Raw genomic sequence first — 21,467 nt, 5'->3', positions numbered from 1 at the left:
CTCTGGGAATCCGCACTCTGGGTCCCATCACACCCCAGGGAGCCTGTGCCCACATTACCAGCACCACAGGAATCCTGGGTCCTGATTGCCAGCCACAAGGGGAGATGCCTCGCTAAATCTGGGGTTCCCATTCTCGGCCCTGACACTCAGGATCTGGGTGCTGGCTTTTCTGTTTGCTTTGAAATTATCGGTGATTCTCTTAATGTTTGTAGTGGTGAGCGAGGTCTAACATGATGCGCTCGTGAGTAAATTCCCTTTTCAATGTCCACTCAGGTTCCCCATGAGCTGACCCCACACCCACACAGACTCTTGTGCTTGTCTTTCTGTTGGTACGGGACCTGTGTGGGTGCTGACCTTGTCCTGGGGTTGTTGGAGACCAGGGAGTTCTTGTTCTTAAGGACAGACACAAAGTCCATCCATGGAGGTGGGTGAAATCGTGGTCTTCCCACTCCTGACCTGCAGGTAGGGCCAACGGGCCACGACATGGTGTTCTCCAGTGTCCACAACACTGGCCAGCTGTGGCTGCGGAGGTGAGCTCTGCTCAGACCCCAGCCTCACTCTCGGTCATTATGGTTCTAGGAAATCAAGTGCTGTTTTTGTTGATTTTTCCCCAGTCTTGCAAAATCTGTTTACAAAGGACTCTGTCCAGCTCTTGATTTAGGGGGAGGTTTTGTACTGGAACCTTTAAACTTTGCTTAGGAAAGTTATGCAAAATGCAAACTATAGGAAAACTTTTGGGGGAAAAAAGTCTATTTACTGAAAGTAGGCTTGGTTCCCACAAACATTTAACTTGGGGCTCAGAGGCAATGGAAGACTGGAGGGCGGAGATGTGCCCTGAACACCTGCTTTGGTGGCATGACAGTGTCTGGAAGAGTTCCAGAAACTTCTGGGGTGAGGCTCATTCTAGAGACTTAGAATGTAATGTCTGGGATAAGGCCAGGATTTAGGCTTTGCAAAGACCCCTCTGGAGTCTCCTAATCCAAGCAGGGCTAAGGCTCATGTGTTTGGGGATAGGGTCGCTATTAGTCCTTCATAAGCCAACAGCATGCTCAGGAAGAAGGGCCCATGCACACTCAACACCAAATTTAACTCAGGGAAATTCCATTGGCTCTCACCAGGCAGCCCATCTTGGGAGACTCTTGTGCACACTCATCACTCAGCCTCATTCAGGAAGACCCATGCACACTAAGCAAACAGCCCAACTCAGGGAGGCTGCATGCACACTCAACACTCAGCTCAGCAGAGTCCGTGTGCCTTCACCAGGAAGACTCCTGGACACACTCAGAGGCAGCCCAACATAGGATTGGGCCTTGGCTTGGATCTGGGTTAAAGATCTTAGCCTATCTTCCAGGGATTCTTTACTTCCAGTGGACGGCATGGTAGCAGCAATTCTATGTTACCTTGTTCCCAGAGGAGAGTGAGGGTTCTCTGGCCAAGCAAAGGAGTTTGTGAGTCTGGGCCCCCTGACCTAAACCACCTGCTGAGGGGCTGAAGTTCCTGTCCCACTCTGTGTGTGTGTGTGTGTGTGTGTGTGTGTGTGTGTGTGTGTGTGTGTGTGTGTGGTGCCTATGGCTGTGGGCATTTGGTCTTAAGGTAGTTAAGCAAGTCGGTTGAGAAGGTCATACACTGTGATGGTGGGCAGAGATGGTGACTCCCTGAGAGTCCTCCAGTCTGGCTCAGGAAGAGGAACCTTTGCTCAATTAGAGCCTGTTTCTTACACCATGAGGTGAAGGGAACATCAGACTGGGACCCAAAGAGTCTACCCCTGCAGGTGGGCAGCTGCCCCAAGAAACCTCCTGCTCAGGCGGCGGCGGCGGTGGCGGCGGCGGCGGCGGCGACATTCACTAACACCATATGTGACCCAGCAGGTCTGGAGAACGACGGCTTTAATGGGGAGGGCTTGAAGGACTTGACCTTGGGCTCTCAGGTGTGGGCACCACCCTGGCTTTCATGGACTTGTCTATCCACCTGAGGAAGGCCGTGACCTTCGTGTAGACCCCGTACTTCCCTTTCCTCGCACACCCTTCTCCCCAGCTCACGATGCCAGTCACAAAGTAGGTGTCCTTGAACCGGGTGACGTGGGGGCCCCCGCTGTCCCCCTGGCAGGCATCTTCCAGCTTGGCGTCATAGCCGGCACAGAACATGTTCTGTGTGATGCTGAAGCTGCTGGAGAGCTTGCAGGTGTTGCGGTCCACGTAGGGCACCTCCAGCATCTTCAAGATGTTCGACTGGCGGCCCTTCTCGTGCGTGCGTCCGAACCCACTCACGATGCCTGACTTCTGTGTCATCAGGGTGGCCTCGGCCCAGTCCTTCTGAGGCAGGCAGGCGGGGGCCACGTTCATGCGGAACGTGATGGGCGTCTTCAGCTTGAGCACCGCGATGTCGAAGTCGTAGGTCTCCCTCACGAACTTGTTGTGCTTTATAACCACATCTACCTCGTGCGACATCTCATTGCCTTCCTCCTTCTCTGTGTTCCGGTCACCTGGAGAGAGAAGGAGGGAGGGAGGGAGGGAAGGAGGGAGAGAGGGAGAGGGAGAGAGGGAGAAGGAAAGGGAGAGGGAGAGAGAGGCAGTTAGTTCTCTGAGGGCCAGGTGTTTGTATATCAGCTACCTTTAAAGAAGCATGTCTTTAGTCCCATCAGGAAGGAGGCAGAAGCAGGAGGATCTCTGTGAGGTGGAGGCCAGCATCATCTCCATAGTTAAGTTCCAGGGGGGGGAGGGGGGGCGCGGGGAGGGAATGATCTGGTTGGTTTTAAGTCACATTGACACAGGCTAGAGTCATCAGAGAGGAGGAAACCTTAATTAAGAAAATGCAGCCGGGCGGTGGTGGCGCACGCCTTTAATCCCAGCACTCGGGAGGCAGAGCCAGGCGGATCTCTGTGAGTTCGAGGCCAGCCTGGGCTACCAAGTGAGCTCCAGGAAAGGCGCAAAGCTACACAGAGAAACCCTGTCTCGAAAAACCAAAAAAAAAAAAAAAAAAAAAAAAAAAAAAAAAAAGAAAATGCCCCCATAAGTTTGGGCTGTAGACAAGCCTGTAGGGCATTTTCTTAATTAGTGATTGATGTGGGAGGACCCAGCCCGTTGTGGGTGGGGCCATCTCTGGGCTGGTGGTCCTGGGTTCTATAAGAAAGCAGGCTGAGCACGCCATGGGGAACAAGCCAGCAAGCAGCACCCCTCCTGCCTCCAGGTTCCTGCCCTGCTTGAGTTCCTTTCCTTTGCTGAGGAACAGTGATGTGGAAGTGTAAGTTGAATAAACCCTTCCCCCGACCCCACAAAAGAAGTTTTTTCCCAATAAAAAGAAGATCAAGATGAGGAGTGTATGCTTGTACTCTGAGAACTCAAGGATGAGGCAAGTGCTTTGCAAATTCAGGAAGAGCCTGTCCTCTGTAGAGAGACTAAAGGTACTTAGGTGGCGGTGGTGGTGCATGCCTTTAATCCCAGAACTCGGGAGGCAGAACCAGGCAGATCTCTGTGAGTTTGAGGCCAGCCTGGGCTTCAGAGCGAGTTCCAGGACAGCCAGGACTATACAGAGAAACCCTGTCTGGAAAAACAAAAACAAACAAACAAACACACGAGAGACTAAAGGTACTTAAAAGGACTTCTGTCTTCCTTCCAGGGTTTCACCTTCTGATCATATTTTTAAAGACTCCTTTTAAAAAACGGTTTATTTTATTGTATGTGTATAAGTGTTTGCCTGCATGTATATGTATGTGTACTACGCACATGCCTAAGGCCTGTGGAGACCAGGGCATCAGGATCCCCTTTGAACTAGAGTTTCAGGCAGATGTGGGCCCCCATATGGGTTCTGGGAACTGAACCCAGGTCCTCTGCGAGAGAGCGGTCAGTACTGTTAACCACTTAGCCACCTCTCCGGCTTCCTGACTGAATTTCTGTGTGAAGGTTTAGGACTCCAGTTCTTTCTAATTCCTCATGCCTTGGCAGATGTTCCCTGAGTATTTGCTGCAGGCTGAGTCCGTCAATCTGCTCAGAGCCCAGGGTCTCCTATTCCAGACCTGGGCTGTGGGCCCAGCCCCGGCCAGTCTGAGTTGAGATGAACCAAAAGTGCAGAGCTGCAGGCCGTGAGGGGAGCATGCAGTAACATCTCAGTCACAGCGCTGCAGGCCGTGAGGGGAGCATGCAGTAACATCTCATCACAGCGCTGCAGGCCGTGAGGGGAGCATGCAGTAACATCTCATCACAGCGCTGCAGGCCGTGAGGGGAGCATGCAGTAACATCTCATCACAGCGCTGCAGGCCGTGAGGGGAGCATGCAGTAACATCTCATCACAGCGCTGCAGGCTGTGAGGGGATCATGCAGTAACATCTCAGTCACAGCGCTGCAGACTGAGGGGAGCGTGCAGTAACATCTCATCACAGCGCTGCAGGCCGTGAGGGGAGCATGCAGTAACATCTCAGTCACAGCGCTGCAGGCCGTGAGGGGAGCATGCAGCAACATCTCATCACAGCACTGCAGGCCGTGAGGGGAGTATGCAGTAACATCTCAGTCACAACTGAAGTTGACTTGTTTCTATACACACGAGAAGTTAAGGCTTTGGACACAGAGCGTGAAACGAGACACTGGACTAGCCTCACCTATCTATACTTGTTAAATCTGGAGCAGAGGGACTGGAGAGATGGCTTAGTGGTTAAGAGCACTGGCTGCTCTTCCAGAGGTCCCGGGTTCCGTTCCCAGCATCCACATGGCAGCTCACAACTGTCTGTAACTCCAGTTCCAGAGGACCTGACACCCATGGCCAAACACCATTGCACATAAAATAAAGTTGAATAAAAAAATTAAGAAAAAATCTGGAGCAGAGTTACGTCAGACATTTTCAAACCGCATTTGAGGCTTGTGCTGGATTTTCACTGGCTAGCTCGTGGGTCTTGTAGAAACATCAAAATGAACTAAATGACGTATAAATCAAAGTAAGAGACCCTGAGAGAGCTGTGGAGAGAGGCAGCTGGGAAGGCTTTGGAGGAAAGGACACTGAGAGGGAAGTCTCTGTGCGGAATGGGCTGGCCTGGGAAAATGGGCTGGCCTGGGGAAGCCTGTCCATGCCCACCCACTTCTCCTCCCTGACCTTCGTCCTGTGGGATGACCTCTCAGTTTCCAAGCAGAGCTCCTGTGGTTGAGCAAGCGTTGCTAACAGACCCCATGGGTTCTAGAGGGCCTGGGGGACAGCAACGACAGTATTCCGAGGGCTTAAGATGGCGGTGTCCCCGGGGCTGGGGTGTCACTTACCTACCCTCACCGTGAATCGCTTGGCTTGGTGCAGACAGTGGGCTGCCGTGAGGATGTAGAACTCGTTCAAGATGGTGCCGCCACAGAACCCCTCATTGTTTTCATTGATGAGCAGAGCCTGTGACCAGAACGGAAGGTCTGCAAACCACCTGCGGTCTGCATGAGGGCCGTGCCAAGCTGACTAGGCTGTGTGGCCCCGCAATGAGTCTCAAAGAGCCTCTCCTAGGAGCCTTACACCTGTCTCTCTGACCACAGCTTTCCACGTCCCCTGGACTACCCCGGGAGCCTTCTGCCTGTCCCTGCTTCCTAGAGAGTGCATGGTACCCTTCTCTTAGTGCTAGAGTCAAATTCCTGAGCCTGGCAGAGAACCCATGTGTTCTGCACAGGCAGGTTCTGCTCTCTGCCCCCACCGGCCAGCTCTACAACCTCTGACCCTGCATCTCTGGCGGCATTTACGCGAGTCGCCTAGCCCTTCCTGCCGACGCTCTACATGTTCTCCGGTGCCCATATTGTGACCAACCCCATGGAAACACCCAGCCTTGTTTCCTCACGATAGGTTTGATCTACTTTAGAGATTGACTGGACTGATGGCCCACAGACATTTGCTGAGGCTCTAACCCTGGGCCAAGTGCCAGCCCTGCAGGATGCCTTTGCCTGTCTCCTTCCCATCAAGATGATAAGGTCACTCTCACAGGGCCTCCTCTTTAAGCTTTTCCAAACCAATCCTAGCATTTCCTCCCTATGCACAGAAGAACATTTCACTGTAGTCAGAGCCTTTGGGTTTACGTGGCTGTGACTCATGGCCCAGAGCAGCCTGGCTTTGCAGAAACACCTTACTTCCCAGAGTCCTTCCTGCTCATGAAATGCCGCTCTCTGGAGTGACTGGTTGTGGGTCCGTGTGTCTGCTCTTGACCGTGGTATTCTGCTGACAGATGCTTCTGAGCAGTGATCCAAGGGAAGCAAGTGTTGATGGCCAGGAGAGGAACCTTGTCCATCCCGCACTGGGTCTGAAGTGCTGGACACTAAGTGTTGACCAGCTTGCCTTTCTCCGGGGAATTCTCTACCCTCTTACACACTAGTTCTCAATCTGTGGGTCACGACCCCCTTGGGGTTGCATATCAAATATCTGCATTATAATTTGTAACCGTAGCAAAGTTACAATTATGAAGTAGCAACAAAATAATTTCATGGTTGGGGGTCACCACAGCATGAGGAACTATATTAAAAGGGTCACAGCATTAGGAAGGCTGAGAACCACTGCTCTAACGGAAGTTAGGGGTTCCACTCAAAAAGTCAATGGACAGGCTGCATGTGGCACTCATCTTTAATCCTGGGACTAGGGAGACAGAGGCAGGCAGATCTCTTATAAGTTTGAGACCAGACTGGTCTACATAGTGAGTTCTAGACTAGCCAGGCCCACATATTGTGAGACCCTATCTCAAAAAAAAAAAAAAAAAAAAAAAAAGTACATGGAAGTATTAAGTCTTGAAAGAATTCTTGAGGCTGTTCATTGCTAAAAAAGGACAATTTGTCCTTTATTTAGTTTGTTTTATTTTTCTTATTTTAAAGATGGATTTATCTTTATTCTTTAAGTTATTTGTGTGGATATGTACACATGAGCGGAGGTAGCTGTGGAGGCCGAGGGTGGCAGATCTCTTGGAGTTGGAGGTACAGGAGATTGTGAGGTGCCTGATAAAGGTGCCAGGAACTGAACTCTGGTCCTCCGGAAAAGGAGTATTCACTCTTAACCACTGAGCCATCTTCCAGCCCCTGTTTATCTTTGATAATTATATAATCTCAAACTTGCTTGAAAGGCAAGAGAGAGGAAGCCAGTCTAAGACCCAACTCCACATGTTTTTTCCTAAGGAGGAACCAAATCTTTTAGGAACAAATTCTCTTATCCAGACTCCGTCAGGGCCCCTGTGAGCATTCTCCAGCCTCCCTGCGGATATTCGATCTCATAGCCGACACACAGCAGCCTCTCCGGGCCCAGTGAGTTCTCAGTACGAGTGTCCAGAGTCATCCATAGGTGGAGACTGCTTCTCCTGCCTCTGGTCAGCCACGCCTGCCCAGTGCCCTGTAGGTGATCTCTGGGGATTGCTGGTGACTCTAGGTCAGCGGTTCTCAACCTTCCTAAAGCTGTGACCCTTTCATACCGTTCCTCATGTGGTGGTGACCCCCAACCACAAAATTATTTCATTGCTACTTCATAACTGTCATTTTGCTACTGTTACAAATCATCATGTCAATATCTGATATGCAGGACATCTGATGTGCATCTTCAGAGGGGTCAGACTCGCAGGTCGAGAACCACTGCTCCAGGGTTTTTGCTTCTTGGACAGGCATTTAGGTTTTGGAAGGTGGAAATCTCAAATGCCAGTGGAGATGATGGAAGAGATTCAGAGCACCCTGCCAATCGGGGGTCAGAAAGTGAATGAGCACTTTCCTGCAGAGTTCAGGATATTTACATCCGGGAATGTTCACGGGGGAGGCTCAAGTCTCGACGAGGGACTTGGGATTTTTTTCCCCCTAAGTCTGGCAGCCCTAGACCACGTCAATTAACCAAAGAGTGGTTGAAAACAAACATTTTGAACATAAATAGATGTGTCTTTCTTTAAGGTATTTTGTCCCTCTTAGATTTTTTTTAGATGTTTTTGTTTATAAAAAATTCCCACACTAGAAATGGAGTGATGACCCCGGGGAAGGCGCTTTACGGGCCTGAGTTGCTGACCCTGAGCGGGTTGCCCCGCCAGCCTGCAGCACAAGAGGGTGGTTCTATTTGTAACCAGTTCTAGCTTAGGCCGGTTACCTGCCAGGGACACTCTCCGTCACCGCATGCTCGGCCACCCACAATCCGAATAAGGTTTTTGCTGTCCTTTGTGGGTTGTGTCTCATTGAGGTTGAGCAGCTCAGAAGGACTCTTCGTAGGGAACAGCACATCCAAGTCCTGCATGAAGTCTTCAGTGACAGGCTCACTGTCGCTGGTGTTCTGGGCCACGGCCCTCTTCTTACGCCCTATCGTGGTTTTCCCACAGGGGAAGGAAACTGAAAGAACAGGGATAAGAGGGGCCTCAGCAAAGCCAGAATCTCCATAGGCCTCGTGAGGATCCCTGGAAGGCCAGGGTGTGACAGTTAAGTCTGACTGAGAGTCAGCTGAGAGGTTAGTAAAACACAGCTTGTGGTGTGGTGTGTGTGTGTGTGTGTGTGTACACCTTTAATCCCAGAAGCACTCTGGAGGCAGAGGCAGGCAGATCTCTGAGTTCAGGGCCAGCCTGGGATATTGTGACTACTCTGGTTTCCAGGCTCTGAGCCCAAAGGAGCATGGGCTACCCTGCACAGAAATCACTGCCAGGGCTGTGGGTCGGCCCGGCACAGTGATGCCTGGGATCACCCCCTTGCTAGGAATGAGGTAACAGTGCCAGCCACTTCAGCTGCTGAGGCGGAGCCGCTGTTTGTCCCTGGGTCTAACGTATCTTCACTCAGGCCTAAAGCTTTTATGGTTGAACTGCCCAGAGCCCCAGTTCTCATTCTCCACCTTCTGGCATCACTGGCCTCTGCAGGTCCCGTCGGAACGTGCCGCGTTAGTGCCCACGGTCATACCACACCGTCTCCACGGCCTGATGACCCCTACCTGTGGAGATGCAGGACTTGCCGTCGTCACCCAGGAAGTAGCCGCTGGCGCAGGAGCACACCACCGAGTTCTGCTCTTCACTGCAGAACTGGTCACAGTCTCCGTTGTCTAGGCTGCAGAGTTTCCGAACCACTGCAAAGCAGAGGACAGAGGGGCCCTTCCTCGTAGACATGTGATGCACTCAGGCATGCCAGCTGTGCCTGCCCAGTCTCGGCAATGCCCAGGCTGGCGTATGCAAAGGAACAGAGTCCCAGGAAAGACACACATGGGTGGTGGTTTTCGGGGTAACAGGACAGGCGGCCAAGTGAGGTGCCAGTCTCATGGAAGCCTTTCTTGCTGCCGCTGCCTCCCCAGACCATGGGAGGGACATCGGCATATGCAAGGCTACAGGAGAAACACCTGGCGTCCTCACAGGCCACGGGAAGGACATTTGACATACACACAAGTTATGGGGGGCATGCCTAGCATCCTCACAGGCCGTGAGAGGGACACCTGGCATCCTGACAGGTCTTGGGAAGGACATTCAGCATCTCTACAGGCCATGGGAAGAACACTCAGCCTCCTCACAGGGCTCGCCAATGAGAAGCTTTGTGAGGGAGGGCAGGCGCATGCGCTCTGTTGAGGGCTGTGCGCACCCTGCTCGTCCAGGGTGCTGCCCTTGACATGGGGGAAGAGTTGCACCCTAGCTGAACCTCCTCCTTCCCTCGCTCAACAACAATGAACAGGATTTGAGCCCTGCCCCGGCACCAGGGATGCACCAGGCACTGCGCCGTGGGTATGTCGTGGTTTGGACCTGGGTTCCTGTGAGGCCCAGAAGGAGTAATCATCCATGGGAAGTGGGTTTGGCCAGGAGCCAGGAACCAGGTCCAGAGTATACGGAAGCGGGGTGGGGTGGCGGCCATTAAGTCCACTGCTCCGTCTCCAGGCTGTTGAGCCACGGACGTGAAGGCACTTCAGGCTGCATGAAACTGTGGCATGGCACCCGCTTAACTCCCTTGGTAACTTCTGACTGGCCCATTGCATCCGAGGGCTGACTGAGTCTAGACCTGCATCCACAGGGTCTTTGGCCTGCTTCTAGCACAGGCTGCTCCAGCTCACGCTGACAACCCTGTCCGTAGCAATTTGCTTTGCAGCCCTCCACCTGGCCTTGGGTGAAACAACAATTATGAGGTAGAATCTACCTCAGTGGAATTTTAGCTCCCGGATTGTGCCCCTCACTAGATATGTTAGTCTGTTGTGTGCGGGAGATGTCTGGGCTTCTGTGGAATGGTTCATAATCGTAACAGCAGCTCCAACAGGGAGAGTCCTGAGGGCATCCAGATAAAGATCTTATTCTACAAGGAAAGTAATTTAACCCTGGACATGGTGACATACACCCATAATCCCAGCACCTGGGAGGCTGAGGCAGGAGGATTGCTGAGAGTTCAAATCTGGAGTGGGCTATATATAGTAAGTTCTAGGTGAGCCTTGGTTAGAGAGTGAGACCCCAGTTTTAAGAAAAAAAAAGCAATAAATAAAGTAAAAGAAACATAGATTTTTCTTGTTAGGGAACACCGGGCTGAACGTAACCAAAATACTATTAAAAAATGGAGTCACCATAGTAAGAATAGCTCACCGAGTCTCCCTGTACAATCAACTAAGTGCATCACATATTAAAACTAGGCAAGCTAGAACATTCCTTGTTGATGTTTGTGGTGCCGAACGTAAATAAAGGAGGTGCCTCAGCCCTCGGGGCCAGAGCAGAGGTAGGAAGGGCAGCGTGAACAGTCTCCCTGATTCTCATCTGGGCCCTGTCACCTGCCTCATGGTGCCCCACAGCAGCTCTGACCCACAGGGAAGCGTTCATGACGCACCCCACAGGGCAGTAGAGGACAGACAGACACACCCAGTGGTTCAACGTGTCGGGGAATCGCACACGACTTAGATGGTCTCGTCAGGCATTGCAGTGCCTTCCCTCTTCCCACCTCACGGCGTGACCCACAGGCCCGTCAAGCAGAGGGACTTACATAATTCACAGTTTTTGCCTTCATATCCCTCCAAGCAGGTGCACGTGTACTCCCCGAGGCCGTCACGACACTTGCCTTCATTCTGGCAAGGGCTGCTTTCACACTGGTCACCGTCTGCAAGGAGAGGATTTGGAAACGGAGGCCGAAGGCATTTCACCATGGGAACCACTGGCCCTGCGTGACCCTTGCATCCGCTTCGCAGACAGCTTGGGCCTGCTTCTCCCTGAGAGTCGTTCGTCAGACCTAGATTTGTTTGGGCCCCACTTTGGTGGCTATATCTGTGTGATGCCCCTGTCCATTGCATCATTGGCTGGGGTCCTGATTTCTGCTGGGACGGATGACAATGTGTTTGTGACCAGGGAGAGGCGCTTTGCCTCCTCTGGAAAGAAGGACAAGAAGACCGTGTGTAGCACTTGTTTCTGGACTGGGTGCTGACCAGGGAATGTGGCGACTCTCCCAAGTCCTCTGGGTGTGGAATGAGAATCAGGGGATGATCCAGCTCTGGCACGGTTCCATCTCTCCTGGCATGTCACTTACTCAGAGGAGGGGACCTAACTGCCATTTTGAAGTAACTTCCAGGTAGCCGTGACCAGTATCGTCTCTGATGCTAAGAACAGTCGTCAGGGTGACCATCTTTTAGAAAGTCCAGTATTTCAAGCTCCACCTTTTGCTTCAACTTGTTATACTTACTAAAGGTATCATGGAATTTGGTATCCTCAGGTAAGGAAGAACGTGGTTAAGTCTGTATCTGAGCCAGACATGGTGGAAAACACACAGAGTCCCATTACTCGAGAGGCTGAGTAATGAGGGTGGCTTGAACCTGGGGGTTTGCGGCCACTGTGGGCACCAAGGTCCCATTTGGAAAGATGTGTATTTTAATAAATAATAAAACTGGAATCAATATAAACTTACTATAAAATACTTTAAATAAGTGTCATAGAAACCCAGAAGAGAAAAGTGTAGATAAATAAGATTTGAACAAGAATGCAATTAAAAATGTTTTCCAGCCGGGCAGTGGTGGCGCACACCTTTAATCCCAGCACTCGGGAGGCAGAGCCAGGCGGATCTCTGTGAGTTCGAGGCCAGCCTGGTCTCCAAAGCGAGTTCTAGGAAAGGCGCAAAGCTACACAGAGAAACTCTGTCTCAAAAAAAACCAAAAAAAAAAAAAAAAATGTTTTCCAAAGCCAATCATTTATCTTAATTTAAATGTTAAGGAGCCTGTCTCATAATTGAAATAGGAAATATCTTACCTTTGTATTTGTTCCAGAATTCATTCTAAAAGAAAAAAAATATTTTAAAACCCATTAGAAAAAACAGACATTTCACACTAACAGTAACCTGCCCTAAGGAGCGGTCCAGAACTCCTCCATCTGACAGGGAGAGCTGCCAGGATGCTTCATTCCTGAGAGCCTATCTCCCATCTGCTTCAACACGTGGTCCTTGCCGAATATTGAAACCACATTTCAAGGTAACAAGAAATGGGCTAGAAGAAATAGCTCCGTTCCTTACACACCACTGGAGCATGATGTTCAGTTAACAGACCCCCATGCTCACAATTAAGAAAAGATCCCAGGCTACCAGCCATAATTATGTGAGTGGGAAAAGTATGAACGGCTAATTATGTGAAAACAGGTCAAGGCCTATGATACACTAGTAGACGGTCACAGTACACCCAGCTGGTCACAATCCTGCTCCCCACTCAGATCTATCTGAGACTTCAGAATACGACCTTAACTAGAAATGGAACTCTGTGGATGTGAATGAGTGTGAAGACTCAGATGAAGTCATCCAGAATTATCTCTTGCTCTGAACCAATGAGAGTGTCCATTTCAAAGTTAAGAAAGGTCACCCGGAGCAACAGTGAGGGAGGTCATGGGAGGTGACCGCAGAAGTAACGTCTGGAGCCACAGCATAGCTTCTTCTGGCACTTCCAAAGGACCCCGCCCGCACTCATTGTCTCCAAAATGTCAAGTGAATAAATCTTTGGTACTTTAAGCTGTTCCACTTACAGGAATCTGCTATGGTAGTCACAGCTATGAATGGGCTGTCTTTAAAATAGTTCAGTTTAGCCTGGAGATACAGTCTGGGGTAGAGCGCTGGCCTAGTTTGTGGGAAGCCTTTGATTCACTCTCACGGTGAAGGAGAGAAAGACAGAGAGATCTTCTTGGTACCGAATATATTTTCAAAAGTCAAACAGAAATTGGATGTGACCACACATGCCTGTAATCCCAGCACTTTGGAGTTGAGGCAGGAGGATTGAAGTTCTAAGTCATTCCTCAACTTCATACTGAGTCTGAGGCCAGCCTGAGCTACATGTGCTCCTATCTTAAGAAAAAAAAAAAGTCCAGTTTCTCCTAATTTAAATGTTACACAGTAAAATCCATTTTTGGGGCTGTTTTTTGTTTTTCAAGACAGGGTTTCTCTCTGTAGCTTTGCACCTTTCCTGGAACTCACTTGGTAGCCCAGGCTGGCCTTGAACTAACAGAGATCCACCTGCCTCTGCCTCCCCACCCGGCTTGTAAAATCCATTTTTGTGTGTGGACAATTCTTTGAACTTTAGCATATGTGTAGACTTCTGTGACAACTCATACAATCAGAATACACACAGTCCCATCTTCACCCAACCCCTCAATCACAGCCCCCACCACACCCCCAGAACCCATCAAGTCCCGGTATCCACCGCAAACCTGCTGCTCTTCAATAAAGCAACGACTTTTGAAGAATGTCTGATAAGTGAAATCATACATGAAGCAAGCTTGTGAAAGTCTCTTCAGCACCATGCCTCCAGAACATGTCCAGCTAGCTGTGTGCCTGACTTTGCTCCAGCTTGTTGCTGGCTCGAAATGTGCTTACGTTCATCCAACAGGGGATGATGCTCCTCCTATTTCCAGCTTGGAGTAATTAAGATTGGAGCTGCTGTAAACATACATGCCTGGGTCAGGCAGTGGTGGTGCATGCCTTTAATCCCAGCACTCAGGAGGCAGAGGCAGACAGATCTCCAAGAGTTCAAGGCCAGCCTGGTCTACCAAGTGAGTTCCAGGATAGCCAGACTACAAAGAGAATTCCTGTCTCAGAAAAAAAAAAAAGAAAGAAAAGAAAAGAAAAGAAAAGAAAACCCATTTGTATTTTATGTGAGGCAGTTTTTATGTGAAAATAAGTTTTCATCTCTCTAGGTAAATGCCCAGGGATGGTTTCCCCACAGTAGTGGGTCACTTTATATGGCTTTCTGAGAAACTCCCACTCTTTCCAAGGGCATGTGAGGTGCACTTGCCTGCAGGTAGCACACGAATTTGGATATCTGGTGGCTCCCTCGCCCCAAAGCTCTGCCTTATCTGCAGTCAGCCACTGGCCGCAGCCCTACTGACAGCCACAATCAGTAGAGTACGCCTTGCTGTGCCTTCCCGGACCCCCAGGATGGTCAGTGGTTGGAGTATCTCCTCAGGGGCTTGTCACCACATTTCGTCTTTGGTGATGGAGCTGTTCCGGGGTTTGGTTCATTGAACTTTCTCAGGCGTTCATTTCTTCTCTTGGACTATGAGTTCTTTAAGGAGTCTGGATCACTCATTGGAAGTGTGAGTTGCAAACTCTTTCTTGGTCAGTGGCTTGTATATTCATTTTCTTAACTATTTTTCCCCCCAGAGGGAAAAAAATCAATCTGACAAAGTTTGACTGATTAATTTTTCTTTTGAATTATTTTTGGGCACCATGCTTAAGAACTGGCTACCTCCACGTCCTACATTTCTATGAAAGGTTTTTCTTGTTTTACCTTTAGGTCTCTGATTCAGTTTATGTTAAGTTTTGTTTAGTGTGAGGTTTGTCATTTTAGGATATAAGTATTTGAATACCATGTTTTGCCCTCCAGTTCAGAGGTTGAAACTCAGTGTTAGAATTTATGCAGAATGGAATCTATCTCCTTGTGAAGACATACCCTTGTCTCCTCTCTTAAGGGTTAATCTTGTGTGGTAGGTCAGATACTGGGCTAAAAGTCCGATCTAGGAGGATGGGTTCACCTTCAGACAATATGTTTTTCTGAGCACACCCAGCCAAACTTCATAACAATTCACAGGGGCTATGCTAGGGCAGCAGGAATTCTGGGATGGAAAAATGTAGTTCATTAAAGGGATAATTAATTTTCAAAAAAAAAATGTTTTCCTTCCCCCAACTCCCATGCTCTTACACACTCCATGGGGTCAGCTGGGTCTTCCCACCCTTCCAAGTCTTGACGTTACGAAGCCATAATTACATTTTCTTTCTCTTCACTTTCATTTGGATGCTGGCTAGAGTCTAACTTTAAACTCCCCAGCCAATGCACTGGGCTTCCTCCTCCTTTTTCCAAGGTGCCTCTATCCGCTGGGTGGCTGCTTGCAGCCGGTGACTGACCACCATGCCACCTTACAACAGACACGGCCCCTGTCCCTGTCCCTTGTTTTCACTCCCCTCCTCATCCCCCACACAGACAACTTACCTGCCTTGGGTTGTCCTTTTCAACCTTAATCAATTGTCCCTGAACCTCCTTTGGAGTCCATTCTTAGCCCAGGAGCTTCTGTTTGGGTCTTGTAAATACTGAGTTTATTAATGGGACCAAGAATCCAAAAGAGGAGACCCAATTTCCCAGGTATCACATGGTGGCTTTGCTGGGACCCCCGCCCCCAGACTCCCAGTAATACTTCTTCCATGGCTCTTAGTTCTTTAGCCTGTTCTGCAGCCCTAGATGGCATCGTATTAAGGGTCAAGGCTTTATCCAGTGGTTAGGTCGTAAGGGCTCCGCCCTTGTGAGGTGACTGAAGCCTTGTGAAGCTTTTATACACCCCTCCTTGAGCTCTTCCTCCATGAGTGGGGGCAGCGAAGCCCCTGGAAGCAGACACAGGGTCCTCATCAGACACCAAACTGCTGCCGTCTTGGCCTTGAACTTCCCACCCTCCACAGCTACGAGCAAAAACTTCATGCCATGTGTGAATTCCCTAGCCTAGGGAATTTTGTTAGAGCAGCACGAAGGGAGTGAGGTGGATTCCACGTATCGAAGAAGGTAATTCCTTATCTATTGAATAGTTTTATATTCTTATATGTGTAGCTATTTTAAACAGATGCTTAAAATAAAAATAGTTCCCACAACTATGGATTTTCTCATTAGATATAAACCATTGTTTTGGTAGCAAAGAATTAAAGGAATCCTCTCTCTCTCTCTCTCTCTCTCTCTCTCTCTCTCTCTCTCTCTCTCTCTCTCTCCTGAGACAGGCTCTTGCTATGTCTTCCTGCCTGGCTTGGAACTTGCTGTGTAGACCAGGCCCTCAGATTCACATTGGTCCACCTGCCTTTGCCTCCTGAGTTCTGGGATTAAAGACATGCACCACTACATTTGGGAATAAGCAGCAGCCCAGGAGCTGGGATGCTACAAAGGAACTGAGATGGCTCAGTCCCAGCCAAAAGGAAGGTGGGACGGCCTAGCCATCCTCATATGGACCTGGCCTGACTCACCGTCATCTTATCATCCTCAAAGACTTCTCGGGCCTCTTCATAAGAACAAATTTCTTCCATACACTCTCTTTCCAGATTTCCTTTCTTCATCTCTTCAAAAATGGAGTTTGCCCTCCGAGTCCTCGAGAGGACGTTGCTGGCACGTTCCCGGTTGATAAACACTGGAAAACAGAGGATGCAGTGAAGGACCCCCACCAGTTACCAGGTCTCCTCCCTCGCCCCCAGGGCCTTTGCACATGCTTTCTTCCCTGTCTGGACCGATCTTCCCTGGGATGATGATTATTCGTCATTGTCACCCTAGACTGGGACACACCGCTGGGTGTGTCCGTGAGGGTGTTTCCAGAGAGAACTAACCGAGGGAGAAAGATGCACTGTGAGCGTGGGTGTGTCACCACATGGGCTGGGAGCCTAGAGAGAATAAAAGAGGAGAAAGGAAGGCCCAGCAGACCACACGCTCTCCTCCCTTCTCTCTGCTTCCTGGCTGCTGCGGGGGGAGCTGATCCACTCTGTCACCCTCCCTGCCATGACCGACTGAGACCTCTGCAACCAGGAACCAAAAGGAACCCTTTCTCCCCTGAGCAGCCCGTACCAGGCATTTGGTCACAGGGACGCAAAAGTGATTGATTGCCCAGCGGCCCACGTGGATCACCCCATCGCAGGACCCCCTCGGGAGGCCCAGCACCCTGACCGCCTCCATGTCTCTGGGACCCCCTTGCCTTGCGCTGTTTCTTGTCTCCTCTGATGTTATGTGTCTCCTGATTGGCTGCTGTCACCCTCCTTGGGAATATGGTCCTATGAACAGATGTGGCCTCCCTGCCCGTGGCTGGTCCTAGGCCTGGAAACCATAGGCGCTGCTGAGTCACTGTCCAGTGAATGAAGGCAGCTGGTCTGGCCTCCAGGTCCTGCTCTTTTGACTTAACCTTAGTCTCCATGAGTGACTTTGCTGGAACGCTATCCTCAGCTTCTAGACAGTCATGGAGCCCCACTCGGTTGGCAGCCAAAGGGTCTGATTTGAGTAAAATCAAGGTTGGCCGCATGAAACTAAAACATGGTAACGTTGTGAACACTGGTCCATGGGAACCCCCGAAGACGCCAAATGTCCTGACACAGGGCTGCTCAGTGTTGGCGGCGGTGTGTTTTGTTGCTTGTGGCCTTCGATTTTCCCAGCCCCTGCACATCGCTGTCCTCAAACATGGGTTTGTCTCTGTGGTGCCGACCTTGGCAGCGACTTGCAGGCATTGACCTGTCGGGGGTCAGGTTTGCCAGTGACGCTTTCCTCAACAAGGACCAAATGTGTGGGAAGTGCCCCTGTGTTGCCGAGGTTGATTCTTGTCCTGGTGCAAGGCCAACTCTGTGTGAGCGGAGCCTGCTCTGCGTTAACTAAAACAAGCCCTTCTTTGGAGCAGGCCTGGGGGCTGCCTGTTGCCTCTTTGCACAGCCTTGCCTCGTGCTTCCAAGCCTGAGCTTCCAAGCTTGGGGGCCCTGTCTCCTGTCTCTTCCGTGCCTGGGTGGCTTTATCTCCTCTGTGTATCTCTGTCCTCCCCTCTCTCCTCATCACGGCCTCCTCTCCCTCTGTCTCTGTTCTGCCTCCCTTCCCCTTGCTCCAGACGCCTTCGCTCCTCACGACTTGTGCCCTGCGTGAGCAGTCGCCGCCGGCCCTAACCATACCCGCAGAGGCCAGCCCGTGGCTGGGCCAGTGTACCCACCATCTCCCCCCTCCCAACTACCCCCCCTCATGCCCTCCTCCTGGGCCGCTCTGCAGTGTGAAGAGCTGGAGCCCTCACTCACCACTTCCTCCAGGGAACAGGAGGCTGGCCAGGACCACACAGAGCAGGCTGAGTCGCTGGATCCCCATGGTGTGGTCAAGGACAGCAGCGGCTGTGACAGGCTCAGGGCAAGGTTCACTCACCCTGGGCCCCCGGTGCCTGTGATCCTTCTGCTTATCTCAGCCTCCTGATTGGAGCCCAGGCCAGCAGTGAGGTCAGGGGACTGGGAGCTGTGGTCACCAACTCCAGCCTTTTCAGGGCGGGCTATCCTTATCCCAGACGGCCCGGAAAGGCCTGTTTTGTGCTGGGAGCTGTGGTGGTTATTTGTAATCTAAGACATAAAGCTGGCCTAAAGTTCAGAGGACAGGGCCAGCCACAGAGTTAGCCACAGAGGTCAGGCAGTGGTGGCACACACCTTTAATTTTTTTTCCCATTACAACATTCTTTATTAGTGTTTTCTAGATATAAAATTCATTTTCATATTTATATTTTTATGTCCCTTGAGTTCATGGGAGGTAGCATTCAAAATATTCGAGGGGCAGCAAAATTATCTTTTAATCAACACGCTAACTTCTGTTTGAAGTAGATAGGGAGTAAGGACAGCCTGGTTCCTGCTTTGTTTTACCAGCAAAACTAGTTGGGTATAGCCAAGGGCCTGCGTTCAGTTTTAAGCAGCAGTAGCCCAAGCTGAGAAGTAGGATGAGTTAACTAGCACTCTGCGTTCTGAGAAAGGGTATTTTTAAAAAGTATGTCCTATGAGGAACCCAGCAATGCAGGAGCTTGAGCAAGGCGTGCAGATCCTGAGGGTGACACAGCATGTCGTTCTCATCACCCCCCACAACTGCGCACAACGACCCCGGCACTGCATCTGTAACTGAGCTCTCAGTTTTCCATAATCGGACATTTACAGCAACATGCCTCAGGGCCTTTAAAGATGTACATTATTATAACACAAAAAAGAAGATTTGCAATGCAGTTTAAAGATCTCTATGTCAATATCTACACCAAGCAATACATACAGTGTACATGTCAACGAGGAAGACATTAGAATTAAAATGTTACATCATATACATCATATTTTTAATACTTCTGGGAATGGCACACACCTTTAATCCTAGCACTTGGGAGGCAGAGATCCGTCTGGATCTCTATGAGTTCAAAGCCAGCCTGGACTACACGAGATCAATCCAGTTTAAAAGAGAAACAGCCAGGCAGTGGTGGCACACACCTATAATCTCAGCACTTGGGATCACACACCTTTAATCCCAGCACTAGGAAGGCTGAGACAGGAAGAGATATAGCTGGGCAGAGAAAAGAATATAAGTCAGGAGGAGACAGGAATTTGCCCCTTTCGGCTGAGGACTCAGAGACATCCAGTCTGAGGACTGGTGGAGACAGGGTCTTCTCTTTTCAGCTGAGGAGTTGGCGAGGTGAGAAGTGGCTGTGGCTTGTCTCCTCTGATCTTTCAGCATTGACCCCAACATCTGGCTCTGGGTTTTTACTATAAGACCATTTAGGATTTGTGCAACAGAGAGTGACAATACCATTTGATGGGTATTTTCTGGGTTTCTAATACTCACCCCATCCCCTGCTAGTACTTACACATCTGGTCAAAGTGTCTCTCTCTCTCTCTCTCTCTCTCTCTCTCTCTCTCTCTCTCTCTCTCTTTTTGTTTTGTTGCAGAAACAGAAGCTGAGATGGAGATGAGGTAAAACCTGGGTACCAGGGCACATGTGGCATTTGCATCCAAGCCCTCAGTCCTCTGGCTGGCCCCAGCTAACTCTGGGCACAAGTGTGTCCCTTGGACAATGGCTGCACAGTCTAGTCACAGAAATAGTCTAGGCTACTGGGGACCCAAGCCCTGAACTGCTGGTGTCTTGGCACAAGTTCACTTCTCTGTTGTGACATCCAGGATGGTCCACGGGGACCCATGGCACACATCAGGGTTGGTTGGGGGAGGGTGCGGGGAGGGCGTGACTGTAGGCCTGGAAGGTGGAGGATGTGTGAGGGGAGGTCTGGGCTTTGACGGTCACGGACACTTATGCAGAGCTCATGGCTCACACCTCGGGTGGGTTCTACAAAGGGGTGGCCGTTTTCCCTCAGTTCTGAAGGAGGAGGCCAGAGAGAGCTGTAAATGTGGAAACAGCTCCTCTCCCATGCTGTGGCCATGTGACTCTGCTGGGAGCGTGTCTGCACGTAACTGGGGCTACAAGCCAGGCGGCGGCGGCGGGGCTTCCCCGAGCCCAGAAATCTTTCTTGTAATGTCAGACTCAGAGGTTCTGAGCTCACTGCCCGTCACCAGGAGGTGCCACTGAGAGTCTATGCTTCGGAGTGCCCGGAAAACGGCAGCAGCGATAACAAAACTCTAAAATCCAGCACTCGCCCTGTCCCCACTTTCTCCAAGTGGGCGGGACTGCTGGAGCTCACGTTGACCAAGTCCTCCTTAGCAGCCTCACCTGGCGAAGACGTTTGTGAGCTGGGGAGTATGCACACGGTATCTGCACATTAGCGGGCAGAAATAGGGCTCCTTACGCCCACTGTCCTGGCTATGGAGCCTGTGCTGCCTACGGTGGCTGATTAGGCAACAGCTCATGACCGTGGCTGCATGCACGTAGCCAGAGAATACTGGAATGGTGTTTGACTTATCACAGTTGCCAGTGCCGAGAGGGCCTTGGCACGCTTTGGGTGCCTGACAAACACACCCAGGGATGCCAGATGTTGAGGCTGGTGCTGGCATCTCACCAGGAGGAAAGTCACTGGCCTTAATCGGGCTGTGCCAGACTGTAATAGAGCTCGGAAAAGATGTGTGGTGCTCTGGTGGCTGTCAGCTGGTATCTGGGGTCTGACCTCTGCCCCGCCTGGTGATGCCTATGCGGAGGTCACGGTGTCTACACTGAATCTGTGGTGGCATCCGGGGTGAGGAGGCAAGGTACTCATAGCAGACCTGTGGTCTGGGGTTAGGGCCAAAAACTAATGCTGGTTTGACGGAGGATGTGTGCATGCGTGCATGTGTGTGTGTGTGTGTGTGTGTGTGTGTGTGTGTGTGTGTGTTCCTTCCTTTGTACCCTACCCTCTCTCTGGCCCCACTCCAGAAAGGAAGTGCTGATTAGAGAACCAGCACATCCCAAACTGATCGCATCAGTCTTCGGAGAGCTAGACCTCAAGTAAGGTCTCTCAGGGACTCTTGACATCTCAAGACAGCTCTGTGAGCTGGACACCCGCATTACCTACTGATGATCGGGGAGACTGAGGGCCCGCAAGCGATTTACCGAACCCCGTCCCTTAGGCTCCCCCTTGGCTATCAGTCTACCTTCTCTTTCTTCCCAGGAAGAACAGCCCTGCCCACGCG

The 21,467-nt window shown here is 50.7% G+C and overlaps 1 protein-coding gene across 1 annotated transcript; it reads right to left on the bottom strand.

Moving 5' to 3' along the window:
• Nucleotides 1–1,869: 1,869 nt before the first annotated feature.
• Nucleotides 1,870–18,207, bottom strand: F10 (coagulation factor X). The gene is made up of 8 exons (XM_028881212.2): nt 18,141–18,207; nt 16,353–16,513; nt 12,128–12,152; nt 10,878–10,991; nt 8,872–9,003; nt 8,050–8,285; nt 5,241–5,358; nt 1,870–2,482 (listed from the first exon to the last, which is right to left on the bottom strand). Exons 1-8 carry the CDS (start codon nt 18,205–18,207, stop codon nt 1,887–1,889), a joined length of 1,449 nt encoding a protein of 482 aa, XP_028737045.1. The 3' UTR covers nt 1,870–1,886.
• Between the last annotated feature and the right edge of the window lie 3,260 nt (nt 18,208–21,467).

Source organism: Peromyscus leucopus, chromosome 17, assembly GCF_004664715.2.
Source record: "Peromyscus leucopus breed LL Stock chromosome 17, UCI_PerLeu_2.1, whole genome shotgun sequence".
In the NCBI taxonomy this organism is placed as follows: Eukaryota; Metazoa; Chordata; class Mammalia; order Rodentia; family Cricetidae; genus Peromyscus; species Peromyscus leucopus.
The sequence above is the reverse complement of the archived record's forward strand: the minus strand, read 5'-3'. Positions and strand labels throughout refer to the sequence as shown.